Source organism: Lepisma saccharinum, chromosome 21 (assembly GCF_977018435.1).
Source record: "Lepisma saccharinum chromosome 21, izLepSacc3.1, whole genome shotgun sequence".
Classification (NCBI taxonomy): Eukaryota; Metazoa; Arthropoda; class Insecta; order Zygentoma; family Lepismatidae; genus Lepisma; species Lepisma saccharinum.
The window spans coordinates 49,425,928-49,447,262 of record NC_139249.1 but is presented as its reverse complement, the minus strand read 5'-3'; the positions used below and the strand labels follow the sequence as shown (position 1 = coordinate 49,447,262).

Sequence of the window (21,335 nt, the reverse complement as noted above, 5' to 3'; positions counted from 1 at the left end):
TGTCGGCGTGAGTTAATTAGCGTCCAGAACATTTTGGGGTTTTTAGCAGCACTTTCCGTCACAGTTTGAATGTAATTATTATAGTCTCTTTGCATTAAGGTTTTGCTATGCTTTCTTAAATTGAGTAAAAGTGTTCCGTGTATGAACGTTTGGGACTTGTTTCCACAGGATCCACGCATTCTTTTTGTTCTTTAGCGTAAGTTTCGTCTCTTCACTATACCACGATGGAAATCGGGATGTTTTTGTTTTCCTTAGGGGCACGTGATCTTTAATTATGGCTTGCACACAGTCCACGAGGAAATCCACTGCTTCTTCCGCTGGGAGGGGGTCCATCATTGTCCACGGTACAAGGCTGGTGACAAGAGAAAGCTGCTCCCAGTTGACTCTTTTCCAGTTGTAGACTGGTCTGGAGGAGGGGGAGGGCCTGGGGGCTTTTCCAGGGACTCGGATTTCGGCATGGACGGGGGTGTGGTCGGAGGTGATGAATTGCTCACCAGGCTTGGCCTTGACCTTTGTGAAGGAAGACAGCAACAGGTCGAGAGTTTCTGTGCGTCTTGTGGGGAAGTCTACAAACTGATGAAGTCCAATCGCTTTGATATAATGATCAAAAAACCACCTGTCATCATTGTCTGTGCATAGGCCAGAGTTCGACGATGACCATTTTATGTGAAGGTTGAAATCGCCCATAAGAATGATGTCAGTTTCCTTCATAGCATTCAGCACAGAATCTAATAATGCTGACAAGGTTGCAGTGCCAGATTTTGGGGGTCTATAAAAACAGCCGATTAAAAGTTTTTGTGTGCCTATATTTACCTGAGTCCATATTAATTCGCATGACGTTTCCAGATCCAGACGTCTGATGCAGGGCCACTTGTTGTTTAGCAGTAACATTACTCCGCCTCCACGTGAACCTCTATCGTTGCGGAATACCTGAAAGTCCTTCAGGGGTATTTCACTATCGCCGATCGTTTCATTAAACCACACTTCACTGAAACCAATCACGTCGTATTCTTGAAATTCACTATAGAACATTTCCAGAGACGATAACTTTTTGGTTAGACTTTGCACATTTTGGTAGTATATACGGAAACCACATTGTTCACGGGAAACCGCCTGGGGACCAGGGTTGACATGAATGTCGCCTGCCAGCAGGAGGGAGAACGCCGCAACCAAGAGGCAGTGCTGGGTCGAGCCACGTGGCTGGCGGGAACGGGAAGAGTTGTTCTTGCGGCTTCCCAAAGTTGTCCACACGAGACTTCGATCCGAGCTGATGGCCGAGAAAGAAAATCGCCTGTAACTAAGCGACCAGTCCTCCACACACTTGCAGTTGTCCAGCATTTCTTCTCTTGCAATACTTCGAGTCCACATCACAAGTAAAACAAGCACAACAGCACCCAAGCAACCGGAAAACAGTTGAAATTTCGGAGCACTAAATGCACGTGCATCAGGCTTCGGCGCCATCTTCAATTCAAAGGTACGAAACAATTATTTATCGTGGGATTCATTATTCTATGTTGGCTCTTAATTTCATACTAACTAACCTCTTTTTTTATGATAACACACTTTACTACGTGCATTCGTGTATATATACGTTAGGAGCACCAATTTTTTAATGCCACCTCTATTTGGTGCAAGGTGCATAAATCTTAATCTTTAACCTCAGCTAGAATATCTTCAGGGTAGGGTTCTTTGTAGACAATGAAACCAGACAGGATGCCTTTGAATGGAGATGGTTAAACGAATATATTATTTAAACAAAGGATACATGGAATCAGAATATTTACATGATAAGCTACGTTCTTCTACAATTCTTGTTTACAGTCAATGTTCATCTCAATATGCTCTTTATTATTTATTTTCTTGATTTGTATATTCTTCTATGTGGACTTCCTTCTGGACTTCTTCCTTAATGGATGTTCTGGATCCAGACTTCCTTCTTAATGAAGGATCTGGATCTGGACTTCCTTCTCGATGCAGGGTTTAGATCTGGACTTCATTCGTGTGCTTCCTTCTGGATTTGCTTCTATTTCCGCTTTTCTACAATTTAGGAATTCCTGTATCCTTTTTCCAGCTTTTTTTCCTTTAAACTTTGAGAATTATACTACAGGGTGGCTACTCACTGGGAATTCTGTATGAATTCTGCTTGAATTTTTCTCCGTAGACATGAAAAATTGCAATCTTTATTAATCCAAATCCTATTGAATTTATACATGTTGATAAATGCCCTGACGCGAGATTTTCACAGTTGAGTTATTTTTATTGAGGAAGGAAAATAATGTGTGAAAAATAAAACACAATTCTCTCGATCTGTTTACTTTCAGGGTGGCAACAGACCTGGAAAACCAGGAAAAGTCAGGGAATTTGAGGTGTCAAAAAATGTCAGGGAATTTTGTCTTGCTTGACTTTTTTTTCTTTATCCTTTTAAAGATATCGTCATGGAACTCTGCACGGGAACAGGAAATCAGAAATCTTGTTGCTAAGTTTTGGCCTGAAGTTTTAGGCCCCTTTTATGCACAACTCAACCACGTCGCCAAAAATCAGTGCTGGCACTAGAGAGAGAGAGAGAGAGAGAGAAAGTTCTGGAGGGGCAGAAAAATGTGTTAAACCTCTAAATATTACGTGGAAAATTCATTGAATTATCATTTTTTCTTATCCGTATGGGAGTAGTAAGGGGCAGAACTGTCAACAGGTGGAGGGGGTGGGAGCAGGTGGTGCCGTCCGATAGTTGTTTGACATCGTAGTAAGGCATTTTGTTGAACAAACTGAAGGAACATGGAAACAAATAGGTTACATTGATACATACGATTTTTGTCAAATATCGCCACCCGACAAAGTATGTCACTACAACATATGACAGAAATTGCATGCCACTCTTATGGAATTGATTTTTGTTGGATGTCTTCTGATTGCAACATCCAACAAAAATCGCATGCACAAACAAGAGCTTTGGACTGCAAATATGCTGCTGGAATTTTATTACTCTTCTGTCTCACTTTGCCTTTTTTAATGTAGAAGTGCTTACGAAGGTTTTCTTTCATCATCCTGACGTACTACTGCTTTCGCACAAGTTAACATAATTTTACAATGGTATTGCACTATTCTTAGATATCAAGAAGAATCCAACAAAACGGGATATATATTGAATACTATCACGAAAAGTGAAACATAAATCTGCATTGGTGAACGTTATAAAAATTTGGCAAGTGCATGGTCCCAACCTCAAATTTACTCCAACACTAGTATTTCAATTAAATTAACGCCACTCTCTATCCTGTCTGTTTAAACTCGTGAGAGATGGTAATTAATCTCTCACTCAGTGAAGTTAATGTCCAATATTATGAAATAAAATACTAATAACAAATATGTAAATATTTTAATATCATATTTACTCAAATCATTCAATCATAAAAGCAAATGACTTTCTTCAAGAATTGACTTTTCTCTGCCAGCCCTGTTAAATTTTCACTTTCCATCTACTGATTTATACGAGGGGTGCCCAGAAAGTAATTTCCAATTAGTACGGAACTTGATTTTTTGTTAACGCGAAAACCGTGAAAAATGTTAATTGCTGCGAAGTTGTGTTTATGAATGTGCAGTAATGTCTGGACACATTTTTTGCCTGTTCTAAATATCAAAATAATACGAATTTGGCTTTAAAATGCAAATTGTTGCTGTTTTAGCGATTTTTTTAAAAAAAATGTCCTAAAACAATGAAAAATTCCATGAAATCCAACATTCTTGTCTTTTCTAAGCTTAAAGAAACAAAATGTGCCATATTTGTGTACATGGAACGTGCAAGTTTTCAAACATTTTATTCAAGAGTAAACTATCTTGCTTGTTATACATGGAATAATTCTGACAACCACATTAAATCATGTATTTCCCACGATTTTTTCAACTTCTATCAAAACAATTTGCATCACAGAGCAAAGTGGCAGGGTTCTAACGGGAGATCAAGTGCGTATCTACCGTCACACGGGAGCCGCATCTTTAGTATTTGTCGCGCGAGATGTGGTTTGAGTTACCAAACTAAGTGCACACCATTGGCATTAATCGAGCGAAAATAATGGAACTCAGTCATTTGGGTGTCTGACTACCATGTGAGAGACCTGGGGTCGATCCCCTGCAGGGGAGAACCGGGATCTTTTCCACCTGTTCAAACTGCTCCGGCACTCACCCAGCATCGTATCAAGCGGATACCTGGAGGAAACTTTGGGGGTAAAGGTAGCCAGGAGCTTGGTGCTGATCACATCATCCCCACCTTCAGCCATGGTCAAGAAAGTGTCGGGCCCTAACTCCACACCCCCTAGATGCCTTCATGGCTTGCTGCTAAGCATAGGGGAGCACTTTACTTTTACTTCAAGAATATGATCTAATATATCAAACTGTCACGAAATGTAGACCATGTGACTTACAATTTAAAATAATAGTTTACAAGCACAATGGAAGTATTAAGTTTGGTATATTTGGCAGAAAAATGTTCTAAAACGAAAAATGTTCTAAAACAAAAACGCGAATTTTGGGAAACGTACTAACAAGTCAAAAAAGATAATGCCAATTTTTTGTGCCATAATTTATCTGTATCTGTCATGTGAGTTTGATTGATTTAAAAATTTTGGGCACATCAGCACTTATGGTCATTATATACGGGGAGAATTCCATTACCTAAAACCCTTACATTAAAATTAAAAAGGGGGTATGGAAAATAACTTTCCGAAAATAACTTTCAAGATATCAAAGTGTCATGAAGAGCCATAGGCCATGTGAATTACAATTTGAAACAGTAGTTTAAAAACATGAAGGTATAATGTCAGGTATTTGCCAGAAAATTCACAAAAATGAAAATGTGAATTTTGGGAAAAATAACGCGAAATAGTAAAAAATAAAAAAATACACAATTTGGAAAAAAATAACAAATCAAGGTCACTACCGAATAGGCATAAATGAAACAAGAATATCAGTAGTAATTTATTGCATTAGTAACAGTGAGTCCTACCTAATTTTCGGCATAATCACCACCTTTGTTCCGTCATTTGTCGTAGCATGGCACTAAATTTTGTATGCCCATGGCATATGTGTCTTGACAGCAAAGACTAGAACTATCTCTACCGCAGTGTAGCTGTCAAATCCTTGTCCTGCGAGAAACCTCTTCAGTTGAACAAAGAGATGAAAGTCGGTACATGCAAGGCCAGGGTTGTACAGGGAGTGGTCCAAGATCTCTCACCTGAAGTGATACAAAGAGTCCGCGTGTACTCAGCTGTATGGGCTTGTGCACATTCGCTTGGCCTTGTGTGAAATATCTGCTCCATCGTTTGACCATACTATCACTTACGACATCCGGTCTGCACACCTCACATGATTGCAGGTGGCTCTGTGAAAAAATCTGATTACTACACTTAGGCTACATCGCAGTCGGTGGGAGACTGTTTGAGAGCTGCAATCTCTAACCTAGAACTGTCCTAAAATGGCTGCATTGCGACTGTACCAGATTACAGCTACATGCCACCTATTCCTGCATACATGTGTGTGTCGCTCTCCGGCCACTAGTGCTGCGTACAGGCACCATTGGAGCTTTTTTTAGGATCCCCTCGTATATGAACTTTCAGAAGCTGTTATTAACAGTGTTTTCCTGTTTTAATGTTTGGTTAGCTAAATCAGGTACCTATACAATGCAATTCTATAAATTCCATGCATTAAATTTCTAATACCTACATACCTTTTTTGTCAGCAATAATGGTATAACTGCATGTTGTCAGTTTGACAGTACTTCACTTGGATATACTGTACTGAAGCAGAAATTGCATTGATAAGGTAAGGAAATATGACACTTTATTTTGTTTGATTCAATTGTTTCACTTATATGCAAGAGTTAAGTTGTTTGCTTCACAGAGATGAGAGAAGTAGCTTGATGCATAAAAAAATGAGTCTGCACTCATGGTTCTTGCAAGCAGAGAATACCAAGCCTCAGTGGAAATATCAACATATAATACCGAGAATGGATAAGGAGACTGATAAATTACAATATGTATTTCTTAATCAATCACTCTTCACTCTAATCTCATTTAGTGGTAACTTTAAAAATAATGAAGTATTTTATTTTAAACTTACTGTGTATGATAAAATTCCATAATCCAGCTTACTGTGTATGATAAAATTCCATAATCCTTCCCTAGGTTGTGAATTGTAATAATTTTCCAAATTCACTATTTTGCAGTTTGAATTCAAATCATAGAGAATAGAGAAATTAAGTGAATTTCATAGAAGATAATATTGGTACTTAACAAATCCATACCTGGATCAGTATGAGTTTATTATTTCCATTTGCAACAAATCGATTTAGTTAAGTTTGTAATTGTCAGGGAAAAATGTAAATTTTGTTCTGGAAAACCTGGAAAAGTCAGGGAATTTCATTTCTGCTTGTTTGTAGCCACCCTGACTTTGTTACTGGCTTTTGTAGAGCAATCTGACAGATGGAAGATTATTGCAAGATAAGATTTCTTGAAGATGATTAGGTAGATTTGAGTTTGAAACTCTTACACAACTAACAATGTTTTGCAGGTTAGAATATATACCATAATAATTGTGTGACTTGTAGATGTATTTCGAGTCTGAGTATGTGAAATGGCAAATGTAAATTAAGGACCTCCAATTAAATGTTTTAAATATACTGTATAATTAAATTAATTAATTAAATTAATTAAATTGGATACATTGCAATCACACAGACACTTCATATTGTTACTATATTTGTGTATGCATATCAGTGGTGCAACCACAGGGGCATTCCCCCCAACCTTGAATGGAAATCAATTCTAAGGAGGGCAAGGGGTCAAACATTGATGGCCAAGGGCACCTGCAGAGGGCACAGAGGGGCAATTGTTACCTTCGATTCCAAATTTTATGCAAACAAAATTAAAATTTTATAAAATTTTCTAGCTCACTTCGCTCGCAATGCCTGCTTTTCTTCTTCTCGTCAAGTTCAGAGCCATAGCTAGGGAGCGGCAGGAGTCGACCCTGGCTGCCCAACAAGCTAAATGATAAAAGTTGTAAAGAGAGAATACCATGGCACCTCGTGAAATTATTTGCACCCTATTATATCAATATTGTTTTCAGTTTGCAAGAAAATGGATTAAAAATTTCTTTGTTCGCTTCACTCGCAATATGATTGTTTTCTGTAATGCATTGTAAATTACCAGAGAGAGAAATAAGACATGCATGAGAAAAGCAACATGCACATTTGAGAGACAATTTATATAATTTTTGCAGTTGGTTTTTTATGAGGTGGATGAATTGATTATGTAATGAATATAAGTAATAGACGTATGCTGTATATATATATTAAAGAAACTTTGAATACGTACACAATTTAGTGTTGGCATTTTTTTTTCTTATTCTACATCACTCCATTTTGAATATGTGTAAAACATATGTTGTACATGAAAGTTATACAGTACATGTTATATGTACGAAAAAAATAATATTTGGAATGCATTTATCATGCATGTTCTGCCATTCAAAAATACAGTTTGTGTACTTGTTTTCCATTATTAATGAATGTGAAATTGAACGTTTTTTTTTTGTTTTTTGTTAATGTTTAAAATCATTTGTTGCAACACAAATGCTTTCAACACCGACTTCTACCTCCTTTTTGTGTAATTTACGAGGATGATAACGTCTTTGACACTACCACCACTACTACTAATACTAATAATAATAATAATGGTCATAATAATGTCATTACTATTATTATTGGTATATTTGGTTTGGTACTTGACCCCCCGGCAAAAGTTTGTTTCTGCGCCTCTGGTACATGTGTATGGGTGTTGAGAGGCGGTAATATGCAAGGTTGAAATAGAGAAAACATGTCCTTGTGGGCTTGAATTTTTTGGAAACTTGCCTTGAAAACCAGGAATTATACTTGAATTTTATCAAGGTCCTAGAGTAGCCACACTATACTAATCTCCTCCCTTACGGTTGTGATTGGAACGTGCCAACACTAAATACGTGCAACAATGTGTATACTTGGTGCAAAATGACTTACACATGCATCCAAGTAAGTGCCACGGCTGAAATGCGAAACCAAAAGTTCTGTGGGGCGTCGACTGGAACTTGCCACCACTGGTGTAAACAAAATTTCCACTATGTGGATGGTAAATCAATCAGACAGATTCAAGATCTGTTCAAAGAGACAAATTTGTATCGGTGCTTTTACTGTTTTAGTTTTCTGATTAAGTAACATATGATCACTGATTTGATTTATCGAATATATACATTAATTTATTCCTTTTATATTTATTCTTTATGTTCTTATAATAGATTCTATTGTTTTTCATCTTTCCAATTTGCTTTGTTCTTATTTATATAGTTATTCACGTATATTGTGTTAATTTTCAAGTTTGCATGCCTGGTTCTGCCATCTATCTCTATTCCGCTTTGGCAAACTAAGCCGCGCGTCAGGCTATCCTTGCAGCAGGTTTTATGTATCAATCCGCGCGAGAACTGAGCTCAGAATCTTCCGTTCCAGTCTTGCCTCAACCGCTGAGCTGCTTGCATCGCAGACACTGAGAAAATCCACAGTATTGCCAACCGCACAACACATCAAAACCCGCATGCATGTCAAGTGGAATGTATTTTTGCTTCTCTTTGTCTCCTGAAACATAACATTTTAAAAGTACTTTCTGCACATATATTATTTAATAAATGTGTCATTACTTAATATAAGAGCGAAATAACATCTAAACATGAGAGCATGTGTGTATATTTCGAGCACGCAAAACGAAAAATAAAAGGAGATAAAAGTAAACAACAATAGGCCCCTCTTGAATTTAATGACAAATTATTGTTTTTGGTTTAGAAAGAAATACATTTATGAAAAACTTGGTTGTTTCGTTCGCAATACATCCGTTACTGTAAGACACATGCACTTCAAGTTATACCACCAAAAAAGCATGATTTGTTATTGGTGATATATACAATCAGGTGCATTGTCTGGCGCTATTACTCTGGTTTCAATTTATGAATCACTTCACTAAACCAGGATTCAAATCTTGGTCTGTCCATTTCTTGCTGGTAATCACCGTTCCCTTTCTTTGCACGGAACAGTAAATATGCGCCTTCAACAAAGATTTCATTGCCGCCAGTGGGTGAAACAATAAGGCTCCCCCTTCCCCTCTCCTTTTATCGTCGGTTTCTTCAGCCCTGGCGGTGGTTTTGCACGGTGGTATCCTTCCATGTTTTATTCCCCCTTCCCCCACCGAGTTGAAGGATGTCTTGTCCAAATAATAAACATGTTTCTTCTCACGGCGATATCTTTTAATACCGCGGAGATTCTTTTGTCGTCAAACAACAAGCAATCGTTTCCTCTTGCTAAACTCAAACCGCAAATCATTCAACACCCGTGATACAATTCGTGCACATTGACGGCAAATCACCTCACGCCCTGTTTTACTTTGATCTTGTTGCCGCAAGGAGGATTATGCATTTCAAACAACTTGCTTGACTTTGAAGAGCATTTCTCTTCGGATGAAGCCCAAAATAACATTCGGGTAAAACCGCATGCTGAACAGGAGATTCAGCCATTCTCGCCGCTCTACAATAAACATAGGGTTAAAATAGTGGGATGTGCAACACTGGTATCACCGATTCCACGCGCTCTGCAACGCATTCAGTCTCGCTCGACTCGCTCTAAAGTTTCAGTGTCTCTTCAACGCAATACAGATTCGAGTTGGCGAATCTTCGGTTCTAAGTTCGTCTGCACAGTGATTGCAACCAATTTAGTCCATACCTGCTAATGGATGTATTATTTTGTCTGTATATTAGAAATTAATTAACGGTTTTCTTGCAAGTATGCAGTTGTGTCGGAATAGAACCCGTCTCAGTGGAACTATATTCTGCGCGCACGTTTGGATCTACATATGCTAAAACCTGCTGCAAGGTTGACCTGACGCTTGGCTTATTTACATTATTTGGTCCTATTGGGTACGTAACAACTTTCATTACAACCTCTTCTCAGAAATTTTGAGAAAATGTTTGTTGTATTTGTTTTATTGATTTAATCACTCTTTTAACTGTCTATCTTCTCTTGTCTGATGATTTCAGTGAAAATATATCATCTGAAAGCACAACATTGGAGTGTGAAAGGGAAGCCAATTTTAGCACTTCACAAAAAACATGTATTAAAGATAGCAAATCTCTACCAGTAATCCCATATTCCAGTGCTCACTTCAAATCAGAAGATACAAGCTGTGAGAAAACTTCGGTGCTTGAACATGCCATACGTGAAGTTGATGACATTTGTGGGAATGATTTGGATAATTTTGGTCCTGTGATATCACCAGATACAAAACCTGATTCAATGAGAAATATATATATGGCAGAGAAGTCAGTTGTCTCCAAATCAGAAGTCAAGGAAGAGGGAAATGCATTCAATTGGGAAGAAAATATATTTAATGTAGGAGAAGAAAGCAAAATTTCATTTGCGAAAAGAGAATATGTGAAGATGGAGGAAGATGTGAAATATAATGATGAAGAAATCCCAACTATTAAAACAGAAGAAAGGAACATAATAAATCTGACAGATGTGGATTTGAACTACCCAGTAAAGGATGAAGATACTAATTCCAGGTAATCGAAAATATCTATATTATAATTTTCTTTACTATTGTCAATAAGATTTTTCCAATGTTAGTCAAAGAGCGTGTTGCAAAATTCTTTCACAGATTTAAGTCAAAATGGCACATAAAACGTAGAAGAGAGCAACTTGTGGTTGTTTTAATCAAAATTGGTAACTGCAATTTTGTACTATCTCTTCACTTCAACATGGACTCTTTTGGTTGCCCACGAGGTATCTAGTTGACATTGAATTTCTCTTAATTGTTTTTCATGGCCTGTCTTATGCTTCACTTCAGTTCTTCACTTAGACTACTGTCACCCTGGGATGCTACAGCTGCTCTGGTGACATTTCTCCTGACATCTGTTGGGTCAGCCAATGGGATGTCATGAAAGAGTTCACAGACTAAAATTTACAGCTTACTGCAAAGTATGCTTGAATGCAGTGGCACAACCACAGTGGAGTCAGGAGGGCAGCATGTTTAATCTTAGGTGGAAATATACAAGGGAACAGGCAAGCAGGGGGGCAAACATTCAAGTAAGAAGTAGGACTAACAATATCTAAGACTAGCCTGATAATATAGGATATTCAAGATGAAAATAATGTTAGGGAGAACTGACGCCAAATATCGACCGTCGTCTTCGAATCATATGACTGTCTCATTTCATAGGACTATGTGCTTCATGAATTGCACCAGTCATTGATCAAAGACAAACTCGTACAGGAACAAGCTCTGAATTCTATGTAAGCATTTTAGCTTTCTCTTCATCATTTTTAATTACATATGATAACTACTATTTAATAATCTACAATTTTTTGAGGGGCATACTATAATGATTTAAACTTTATTTTTTTCAGGTCCCATGGTCCACCATTCGAGAAGTGAGGATTGGCATATGAAGCTACAAGTCTAGTCTACCAATTGCAGGAAGCAGTGCCCAAAAAGGATTCCCAGTGTTCACACAGCAGCACGTTCTGTACATCATTGTCAGCGGACTATTGGTCAACATGGAAAGCGACTATAATGGTCAGCTTTGAACAAGTTGGTTTCAATGGACAGAGGGTGTGACCACAGCAGAGATTTACAGACGATCGGTGACAGTGTGTGGTGAACATGCGCCTTCACGGAAAACCATTTACAATTGGGTGGATGGCTGGAAAACAGGACGCACATCAACAGAAAAAGGGACAAGGGGGTCTGCTCACATTCACACGCTGCTGCCATTGCACCAATGTCAGGGATTTGGGAACCCATCTGGTGCACACTTTCAGCATATTGAGGTGATTGTGCATGATTGACTGCAGGGTGTTTCTGGACAGGCCCATGGTCACCTCCATTTCAGAAAAGATGATGCACCTGTTCTGAAGAATGACTTGCTCAACCTGTGTCATGTTTGTTGGTGTTGTGACAATCACTTTCCTTCCAGAACTTGTCCCTTTTTCTGTTGACGGGCATCCTGTTTTGCAGCCTTCCACCCAATTGTAAACGGTTTTCCATGAAGGCGCATGTTCACCACACACTGCCACCGATCATCTGTAAATCTCTGCTGTGGTCACACCCTCTCTCCATAGAAACCAACTTGTCCAACGCTGGCCATTATAGTCGCTTTCCATGTTGCCCAATAGTCCGCTGACAATGATGTATGGAACGTGCTGCTGTGTGAACACTGGGAATCCTTTTTGGGCACTGCTGCCTGCAATCGGTAGACTAGACTTGTAGCTTCATATGCCAGTCCTTACTTCTCGAATGGTGGACCATGGGACATGAAAAAAATAAAAGTGTAAATCATTATAGTATGGCATAATTTACTTTCAATGGGATCATTGCAACAATGCCATGGTTGATTAGGGCTTGATGCAGGCATAGGTTGTATTATGGGTGGGATGAGGAGGATGAATTGAGGCGTTGGCCTCAATCTGTGTTTTTTTTTTTTTTTTTTCAGAGGCCTCCCTGAAGGCCTTTCCAACTTCACTCTCATCCCTGACACACCAGTGTCTGTGCCTTCTGTCTTCACACAATTGACAACCCTAGCAACACTGGGAGACCCATTGTGTCCAACTACATTTCACCCACTTAACTAATATCTGCCTTCGTAGACTCCCGCCTCTCTACTCTCCAGTGTCTGTGACCTCTGTATTCTCCACACAATTGACAAACCTAACAACACTGGGAGACCCATTGTGTCCAACTACATTTCACCCACTGAACTAATATCTGCCTTCGTAGACTCCCACCTCTCTAATCTCTTCTCCAAGCCATGGCCTATCTCCTAATACGTATATATCTGGTCATGGAAACATACAACAAAGACTGGCATTTGACATGATGACCACACTCCACCCCATATCTAACTGTTTGGATGATCTCCCACCATGGGTGAGTGAGTGAGTTGGATCAGGTGGAAGTTAGGCCAGTAGAAACTTACATACAGAATGTCCCAAAATAGTGTTTACACTCTTTTGAAATATAATAATGGGAACACTAATAACACCAAGTATAAACTTTTTTTCTAGTGACATATCTTAAAGTTACAGATATTCATTTGCAGCAGTAAGTTGTCTGCAATGCTGTAGAACAGTTCAACAAACAGCAAATATGGTTTCTGTAGGAAGGGAAGCTCAGGAAGCATCAATTGTATATTTCATGTCATCCAATGACCATGGCTTTGTGGAGTACACATTAATATTCAGTTTCCCAGAGGTAGAAATCTAAGTGTTAAATTGGGAAATCTGTGTTGTAGATACTTCTTACATTGCTCAAAAGAAAATTTGCTCACCTTTGCCACTTTGGGTATACAAATGCCTACCGCCTGGTGGGCTGTGATGGAACTAATATCAACAGAATACCTACACATGTTTACACACACGCACAGTGGTATGGGACCATTTTGAAATCAATAATATGCAAGCTACTTACCTGAACTATATGTCTTCTTAAAGTTTGGAATGTCCTCTACAAGGATGTCACTACTTTTCTACGTAGTCACTATCATTGTCCACACACAAATGCCTCCTGTCAGCGAAGAAATCAGGCATCTTCTCCCAGCAACAGCGATGCACATCTGCATGCACCTCAGCATCACAGGTGTAACAGTGTCCCTTCAGGTGCTCTTTCAGCCTCAGAAAAAGGAAAAAGTCACAAGGTGTGAGATCTGGGCTGTACTGTTGGTGGGGTAAAATCTCATGGAATTTGAGATAGATGCTGCAATGCATCCTGTGTTCGGATTGTGTGTGGGTGTGCATTGTCATATTGAGGAATTGCATCTTTGCGAGGCATAACTTGCAGTAATCGTGCACGGAGTTTTTCCAAAGTCTTCACGTACCAATCGCAGTTTACAGTGGTTCCATGCTCCAAAAATTCTGTGTGGACTATGCCTTCAATTGGTGAATGGCATGAATCAGTTCATCCACCGAAGTGTTGCAGGGGAAGCACGAGAACTTTGACAAATATTTCTTTTCTCCTGAAATTTATATATTACTAATAAAAATATATATCAATATATCAATATCTTGATCTTCAGAAGAAACTATGCATGATTTACTTAATAACAAGATGTTCTTTTGTACAACCCTGACAAAATCTGAACATATAAGTAGAGGAGAGTTCTGGCAACAGTACATTACTCACAGTCAGAATGGTTGCTAGAATCCTGTGCATGCCTTCAAAAGGAAGTGCTGCTTTCAAAGAAAAAGATTGAAGATAAAAATATTGGTGATTGTTTACCTACACTGAGCATGGTGGTAGAAGGAACAGGACTACAATGAAGTGGAGCATTTCACACAACTTCATCCACTTCAAAAAGTACTTTCCACAGCCGACACTGCACAACTGAATGAGAGATTCATTCAATGTAGACCCTCCATCAATGTTTTCCAAAGCAGAAGAGGAGCAGCTTACTGAACTTTCCTCAGACAACATAGTGAAGTATATGTTTGTTTCTATCTGCGACAATGTCTTAATTTTGGATCCATCCGCAAAGAATAAGTATCCATAGTTAAACAATAATGAGGCCTTACACATTATGCTTCCTTCTGCCGCTTTATATCTTCGTGAAACTGGACTTTCAACCATGACTGTGATCAAGTCCAAATAAAAATCAAGAGTAAATATCCAGACTGAGATGATCCTTGTCATTTCCAAATATATACCCAGATTAGTTATAATGTGTGCCACCAAGCAAGCTCATACAACTCACTGACTCAGCTAAACATTGCAATATGCCTGATATCCTGGTTTTTTCACTCTGTTTTTATTTCTCAGCTTATGAACATTAAAGAAAATTGCATAATCTGTATTTATCATTATGTTTTCATTACTTGTATGCATACATTAACACATGAACAGAACGGACTTAAGTTAAATGAGATGAAGACGACAATGTTTAGCTTAGACGTGAAAAGTATGTTCCCGAGCATCAAGAGGGGACACGTTTTGGACATTATTAAAAAGAGAATGGGACAAGAAATTACAGGAGAATGGGATAGTGAAAGGGTAGTGAAGGCGCTGGAAACCATTTGGAATAACGGTTACAGTATAATGGGAGAAAAAATAATGTTAATGAGTGAAGGACTAAATATAGGTTCCAGTCTAAGCCCAGCATTGGCTGAATTGGTTATGAATGAATGGGAAAAGAAAGTGATAGAAAAAGGAGGTTACAAAATAATTCTGGTTTGCAGATATGTGGTCGATTGTTTTGGCATATGGAAGGGAACGAAGAGGCAGCTTGACATTTTTGCCAAAGAAATACAAGATGAAGAAAGAGGGATATTATTGGAACTTGAAATAGAAGAAGAAGACAAGTTAAGTTATCTAAATATATTGATGAAAAGGAAGAGAGGACAAGAAATTGAAACCGCTTGGCATCAGAAGAAGTGTGCAGCAGGGGTATTCTGCCACAAAAGAAGTGATGTAAGTGAGGTGACAAAAATAAATTTTATAAAGAATATGGAGGACAGAATCAAGAAAATATGCATGAAAGAATGTGAAAAAGAAGGCAATATAAATAGCCTATGGAAACAGCTGGAAAAGAATGTCTATGAGAAGCAGGATAGACTGGACATAAACAGAAGAAGGAAGAAAACGGGCCGGGAAGAATAGGAAAAAAAGAAAAGAGAGAAGGTTTGGAATAAGGAGTATGGGGAAGACCACAGAAAAGATAATCAAAGTGCTTAGGAAAGCGGGAATTAAAACTTACAGGAAGGGAGGGAGAAGCATCTTAGAAATAGAGAGGAATGCAAACAAGAAAAAGGAAAACAGAGAAGAGGAAGAGGAAGGGATTATCTACAAAGTGAAATGTAAAGAATGTCAGAGTGTGTACATAGGAGAAACGAAAAAAAGGCTGAAAGACAGGTTGAAACAACATAGGGATGATGTACGACTTAAGAGAGAGAGAAATGCAATATTTAAACACACGAGGGAAACAGGACATGACATAGAGTGGGATCAGGCCAAGCAGATAGGAAGGGAGAAGAGAATGCTAGTGAGAAAATGGAAGGAAGCCAAGGAAATAGAGAAGAAAGGTGAAGAAGACACAATGAACTGGAATGGGGGACTGAAGTTATACAAAGAATGGAAGAAGATGTTAGAGAGAGTGGAAAGGACAAGAGAGAAAGAGGAGAGGAGAAGGAAGAAAAATGAAGGGAAAAGAGCGTGAGATTAAAAGTCCAACCACATTCTAATTGGAAGTAATTGTGTTTTGACTTTTAGGTGAAAGTACAGTTGGCAAGTGAAAGTCACCTGCTAGAAAGTTCCAAAATAACTTTCTAAATAGTCTGGAGGGAGTAATGTTTTGTATATATAATGCCCTGTTTTTGTATCTTGTTACTTTTGTAGTTGATACAGAGTCTGAAGAAGACCTTGCTAGAAGGTTGAAACGTTACGTTTTGTTTATGTTTTTAATAAAATAAATTACTGCCTTGGTCAGCACATTTAGTTTTTCATAATCATGGAAACAAGGCTTAATGGTGTTAAGATTTTGTGTTGTTTTTTTATGGTCACATAACATGCATTTATCTATTATTGCTGATGGTAGGTGCATGGTGAATGCAGATTTTGCCATCTGAGGGGAACTGCAACAACAAAAACTTTGAAAACCCCTGGTGAATATTATTAAAATGAATGTTTGGAATTATCTAATATTCTCTGAGGCATATATCGTTATTCAATATTCTTCACAGTACTTCATATTATAACTGTAGGAAAGTATCATATGCTGGTTTTAACAAATGGGTAAACTACTACAGATTTTCACCTACACAGGTAAATATAATATGGAGGTATGTGCTATGAAATAAAACACCATACATTTAAGTGTTAAATTTCATGAAAATTGTATCAGACTGATTCCATTTTAAATCCCCCCCAGGTAATGATTGGACCTCTTCCATGGGTGAGTGGTAGCGTCGTCGCCTTGTAATCAAGGTGTCCCAGGTTTGATACCCTGTAGAGCCACATAGTGTTTCAGATCCCACTTTAAACTGTAGGTCTAGTTCCGATTAGCCTTTCTGTGCATAAAGCAGACTTAAAACAAGAACCCCAGGCAATGACACCCACCATTCAGATTTTAATGAAACTTGGTGTATTCGTTAATACTACCAAGGTATGAACCCATGAACAATTTTTCTTCTGTAGCCCTCATAATTCCTGAGAAACAGGGGGCTAAATTTCCTAATCTTGCATGGATCAGTCAATGCTGAGGCCATGGTGGGAGCCTACAGTGCTTAACAGAAATAGTTGTGTCTCGAAGTCAAAGTGGCATACCACTCTGAAACTTTTTTCTAAAGTTCATAAATATATGTATATTCCATTAAAAATGTTTTCATAAAGATTCCTCCACTGACAATCGAGAAAAAACTATTGTATTGTTTATAATGTTGATTTTTTGTATGTCAACATCTCAGATTACTAAATTTGCATTATCATTATAAGGCAAAGCGGTTATCATGCAATTTTTTTCCAAATTGAAGTTTAAGGTAAAGTATATTATGAAAGGCTATGAAATAAAATTAGTGAAATTTGCTGTTCTTATTAATCAATATTCTTTGAAACGAGGTTTATGTACATGCATACGGTCATTCTGTGCCAAATTATCACCAAAAAGAAAAAAAAACTTTTCAACCTGACCATTTCATATTTTCATGAAATTTGGTAGGATGGTAGAAGACATGAAGTAACTTTTGTAGAAGAAACTAAATGAATATAACATCTTATGAAGTCTTAATTATTCTTGAACCAAACAATAATATTTTATGTATGGTAAGGTTGAATGATTTGCTTTATTTTACTTCGCCTTTTGTGCAAAATGATGAAGGAGACAGCAAGCACTTACCACACGAAAATAAATAGTTTGATATTTCATGAGGTTATTTTCAGTTGAAAAGAAAGAAGTGCACAGATTCACATCATGTATATAAATGCATATATATGTGCCTCTGGCCACGTATGGATGCCATGTGAATTCACTTTCTGGATCTCCCTCACATTGAAACTTTCAGAAATTCTTACCAATAGTGTGTTTCTGTTTTAATATCAGATTAGCTAAATCAGATGCAGGTACAATGCATTCTATTCCTCTTACACAAACTTATTTTTTCATATCGTTTTTTCCAGCAATACGAGTAATGGTAACTATGTGTTGTCACTTTCACAATACTTGTATATGCTGTAAATGTTTGTATGGAAGGAGAAGTCCCACTGATAATGTAAGGAAATAGGACACTTTGTTTTGTACAATTACATTGTTTACTTTCATAATGAATTGTCCCGGGAAGCATGTTTATGTGTTTTTAGCACCCAGCAGAATGCTATGTGTTTTGCTATTTGAGCATTGAACAAGCTGCAAATTTACCTTGCCAAAATCTCACACATGTGTGCAAGGTTTAGCTTGTTTGCTCGTCATCGAAAACAGAAGTCATAATAATAATTTTTATTTATTCGTTGACCCCTTTTTGCATTGGTATGGATATCATCAGATACATGTAAATATAGATAAGATATAGTATAAGAGATATTACAGTATAAAAACATCACAGATGTTTATATAACGCACATATGTGATACACAAATTTACATAAATTGAACTTTTACAATATTAAAAACTGATAAACAGGTATGCCTATAATAAAAATATATAGTGTACGCATGATTTTTTTTAAGTTGGATACATTATTCCTTAAATTTATGTGATAGTATTTATAAACACTAAGCTCTATGAGATTACTAGATTTTTGTATCTCATCATTTAGTATGAAAATAATAGATTTATAAACATACAATCAATATAAAGTCAAAATTTTGTTTTCACAAAAGGCAATTCTACATGTGGATCTGGATGGTATTTTGCATATAAGTCTAACAGGCCTTTTCTGTAGTGTAAATACTCTTTTTGTATGTACGTGAGCTGCTCCTCCCCAAGGGTAATACAGTACTCTAAGTGAGGATAGATAAGACCATAATATGGATTCATGATGATTTCCTTGATATGATGCTGCGAAAGAATTTTCAACAGGTATAGGTTTTTGGTGAGTTTATCCAAGATATACTCAGTATGACATGCCCAATTTAGTTTTATCTTCGATGATCAATCCTACAAATTTTACCTGGTTAACATACTGTATATCATTCTCATCTAAGTAGACCGTCAAGTTATCTATCAAAGTTCTTCTTGTTGCCAGGGTTAAAAATCATGAAATTTGTTTTTTGATGGTTCACATTTAGGCTATTAGCGTTTAAGTACTGGGTTATTTGATTAATCGAGATTCAAATTTGTATTGTTTTTTTGTGTCACAGGTGGGATACAGTACAAAACAGCAGTAAATTTAAAAGTTTAAATTATTTAATTGTATGGAAAATAGCTTCTTCCTTTTAACTTAATTATGGATAATACTTGAATTTTTACGAAATGACAATTTTAGATTTTTTCACTCACAAGATATCATAAAGTTAAAGCATTGCATTTAAATACTTTGACATGCAATGTCCCTTTATTTTAAACCCCCGTATATGAAAAATCCCAGTAAAATTTCCTCCCTATCTTGTGAATTATAATAATTTCTCAGTTTGAATATAAATGATAGAAAAGTCGGGGAATGACCCAGAGTATGTGCAGCTGCTGTAGAATGGTACAGTAAAAGAGAAAATTGCCATGGAGTAGTAAACAACATGTGGCTGTGGTTGTAGGTTCATATGCCAGTAGGTAGATACTGTTTCACATGTTTCTGCAAGCATAAATTTAAGAGTGTAGCCTATGTTAGATGATAATTTCTTGTAATTCAGCATATTGAAACTTTTTGTTTCAGGAACAAAGAAGAAAATTTAATATTACCTGCTTTCATCAGAAATTGTGGGAAACCATCAGGAATCATGTGTGCTGGTGAAATTGTTGGTGGAGGTATTAAATATCATCACATCATTGGAACCATGTCAATATGTTGTAATAGAAAATCATTCAATAAATCAGTTGCTTTAATTAAACGTAAGTACAGGAATGTCCTCAATCGAAAAGAAAATATTAATATCAAACCTGAAATCAAGAATAGAATTTATCCTTTCAATTGTACTCATTGTGGAATATCATTTACAGAGAAAGTAAATTTAATGTGCCATATCAAAACACACAATGAATTAATTTTGTTGAAACGAAACCAATGCAAGAAAACAGTTATCCAAAACTTAAAATTAAAAAAAAAAATCCACAAAGGAATTCGTCAACATGAATGCCCTCAATGCAAGAAGAGATTTACTCATACTGGACACTTGAATGTCCATTTGAGAATTCATGAAGGAATTCGCCCATATGAATGCCCTCAGTGCAAAAAGAGATTTACTGAAAGTGGACACTTGAAAGCCCATTTGAGAATTCATGAAGGAATTCGCCCATATGAATGCCCTCAATGCAAAAAGAGATTTACTGAAAGTGGACACTTGAAAGTCCATTTGAGAATTCACGAAGGAATTCGCCCATATGAATGCTCTCAGTGCAAAAAGAGATTTACTCAAAGTGGAACCTTGAAAGCCCATTTGAGAATTCACGAAGGAATTCGCCCATATGGATGCCCTCAATGCAAAAAGAGATTTACTCATAATTTCAACTTGAAAGCGCATTTGAGAATTCACGAAGGAATTCGCCCATATGAATGCTCTCAGTGCAAAAAGAGATTTACTGAAAGTGGAAACTTGAAAACCCATTTGAGAATTCACGAAGAAATTCGCCCATATGAATGCCCTCTATGCAAAAAGAGATTTACTACAGATGGAAGCTTGAAAGCCCATTTGAGAATTCACAAAGGAATTCGTCCATATGAATGCCCTCATTGCAAAAAGAGATTTACTCATAGTGGAAACTTGAAAACCCATTTGAGAATTCACAAAGGAATTCGCCCATATGAATGCCCTCAATGCAAAAAGAGATTTACTCACAGTGGAAGCTTGAAAACACATTTGAAAACTCACTAGCGAATTCATCCATAATGTCCTTTGTACCAAAAGAAAAGCATGCTTTAAGTGCTAAATTTTGAATAAATTTGATAATTCACGAAAGAATTGGTGATACAAATCCACTACAAAGGAAAAACTTATCTTTGAAAATACAATCCGAAAAATTGATTTGATGGAATTTTTCCTTATGCAAGCATTCATAATACATTTATGAGGGTTTGCGGATAGCTTCTAGCTTTATTTAGAAGAAATGAGATTTTACGAATGATGTTGATGTGTTCTTTGTGAAAT

The 21,335-nt window shown here is 37.2% G+C and overlaps 1 protein-coding gene across 1 annotated transcript in view; it reads left to right on the top strand.

The window, feature by feature from the left end:
• LOC146004173 (uncharacterized) overlaps positions 1-21,335 on the top strand; it is a 79,167-nt gene that overhangs the window by 47,838 nt on the left and 9,994 nt on the right. The window contains exons 3-4 of the mRNA XM_083142840.1: positions 10,099-10,623; positions 19,907-20,775. Coding sequence (XP_082998966.1) covers positions 10,099-10,623; positions 19,907-20,775 — 1,394 coding nt within the window. The remainder of the gene's footprint in view (positions 1-10,098; positions 10,624-19,906; positions 20,776-21,335) is intronic.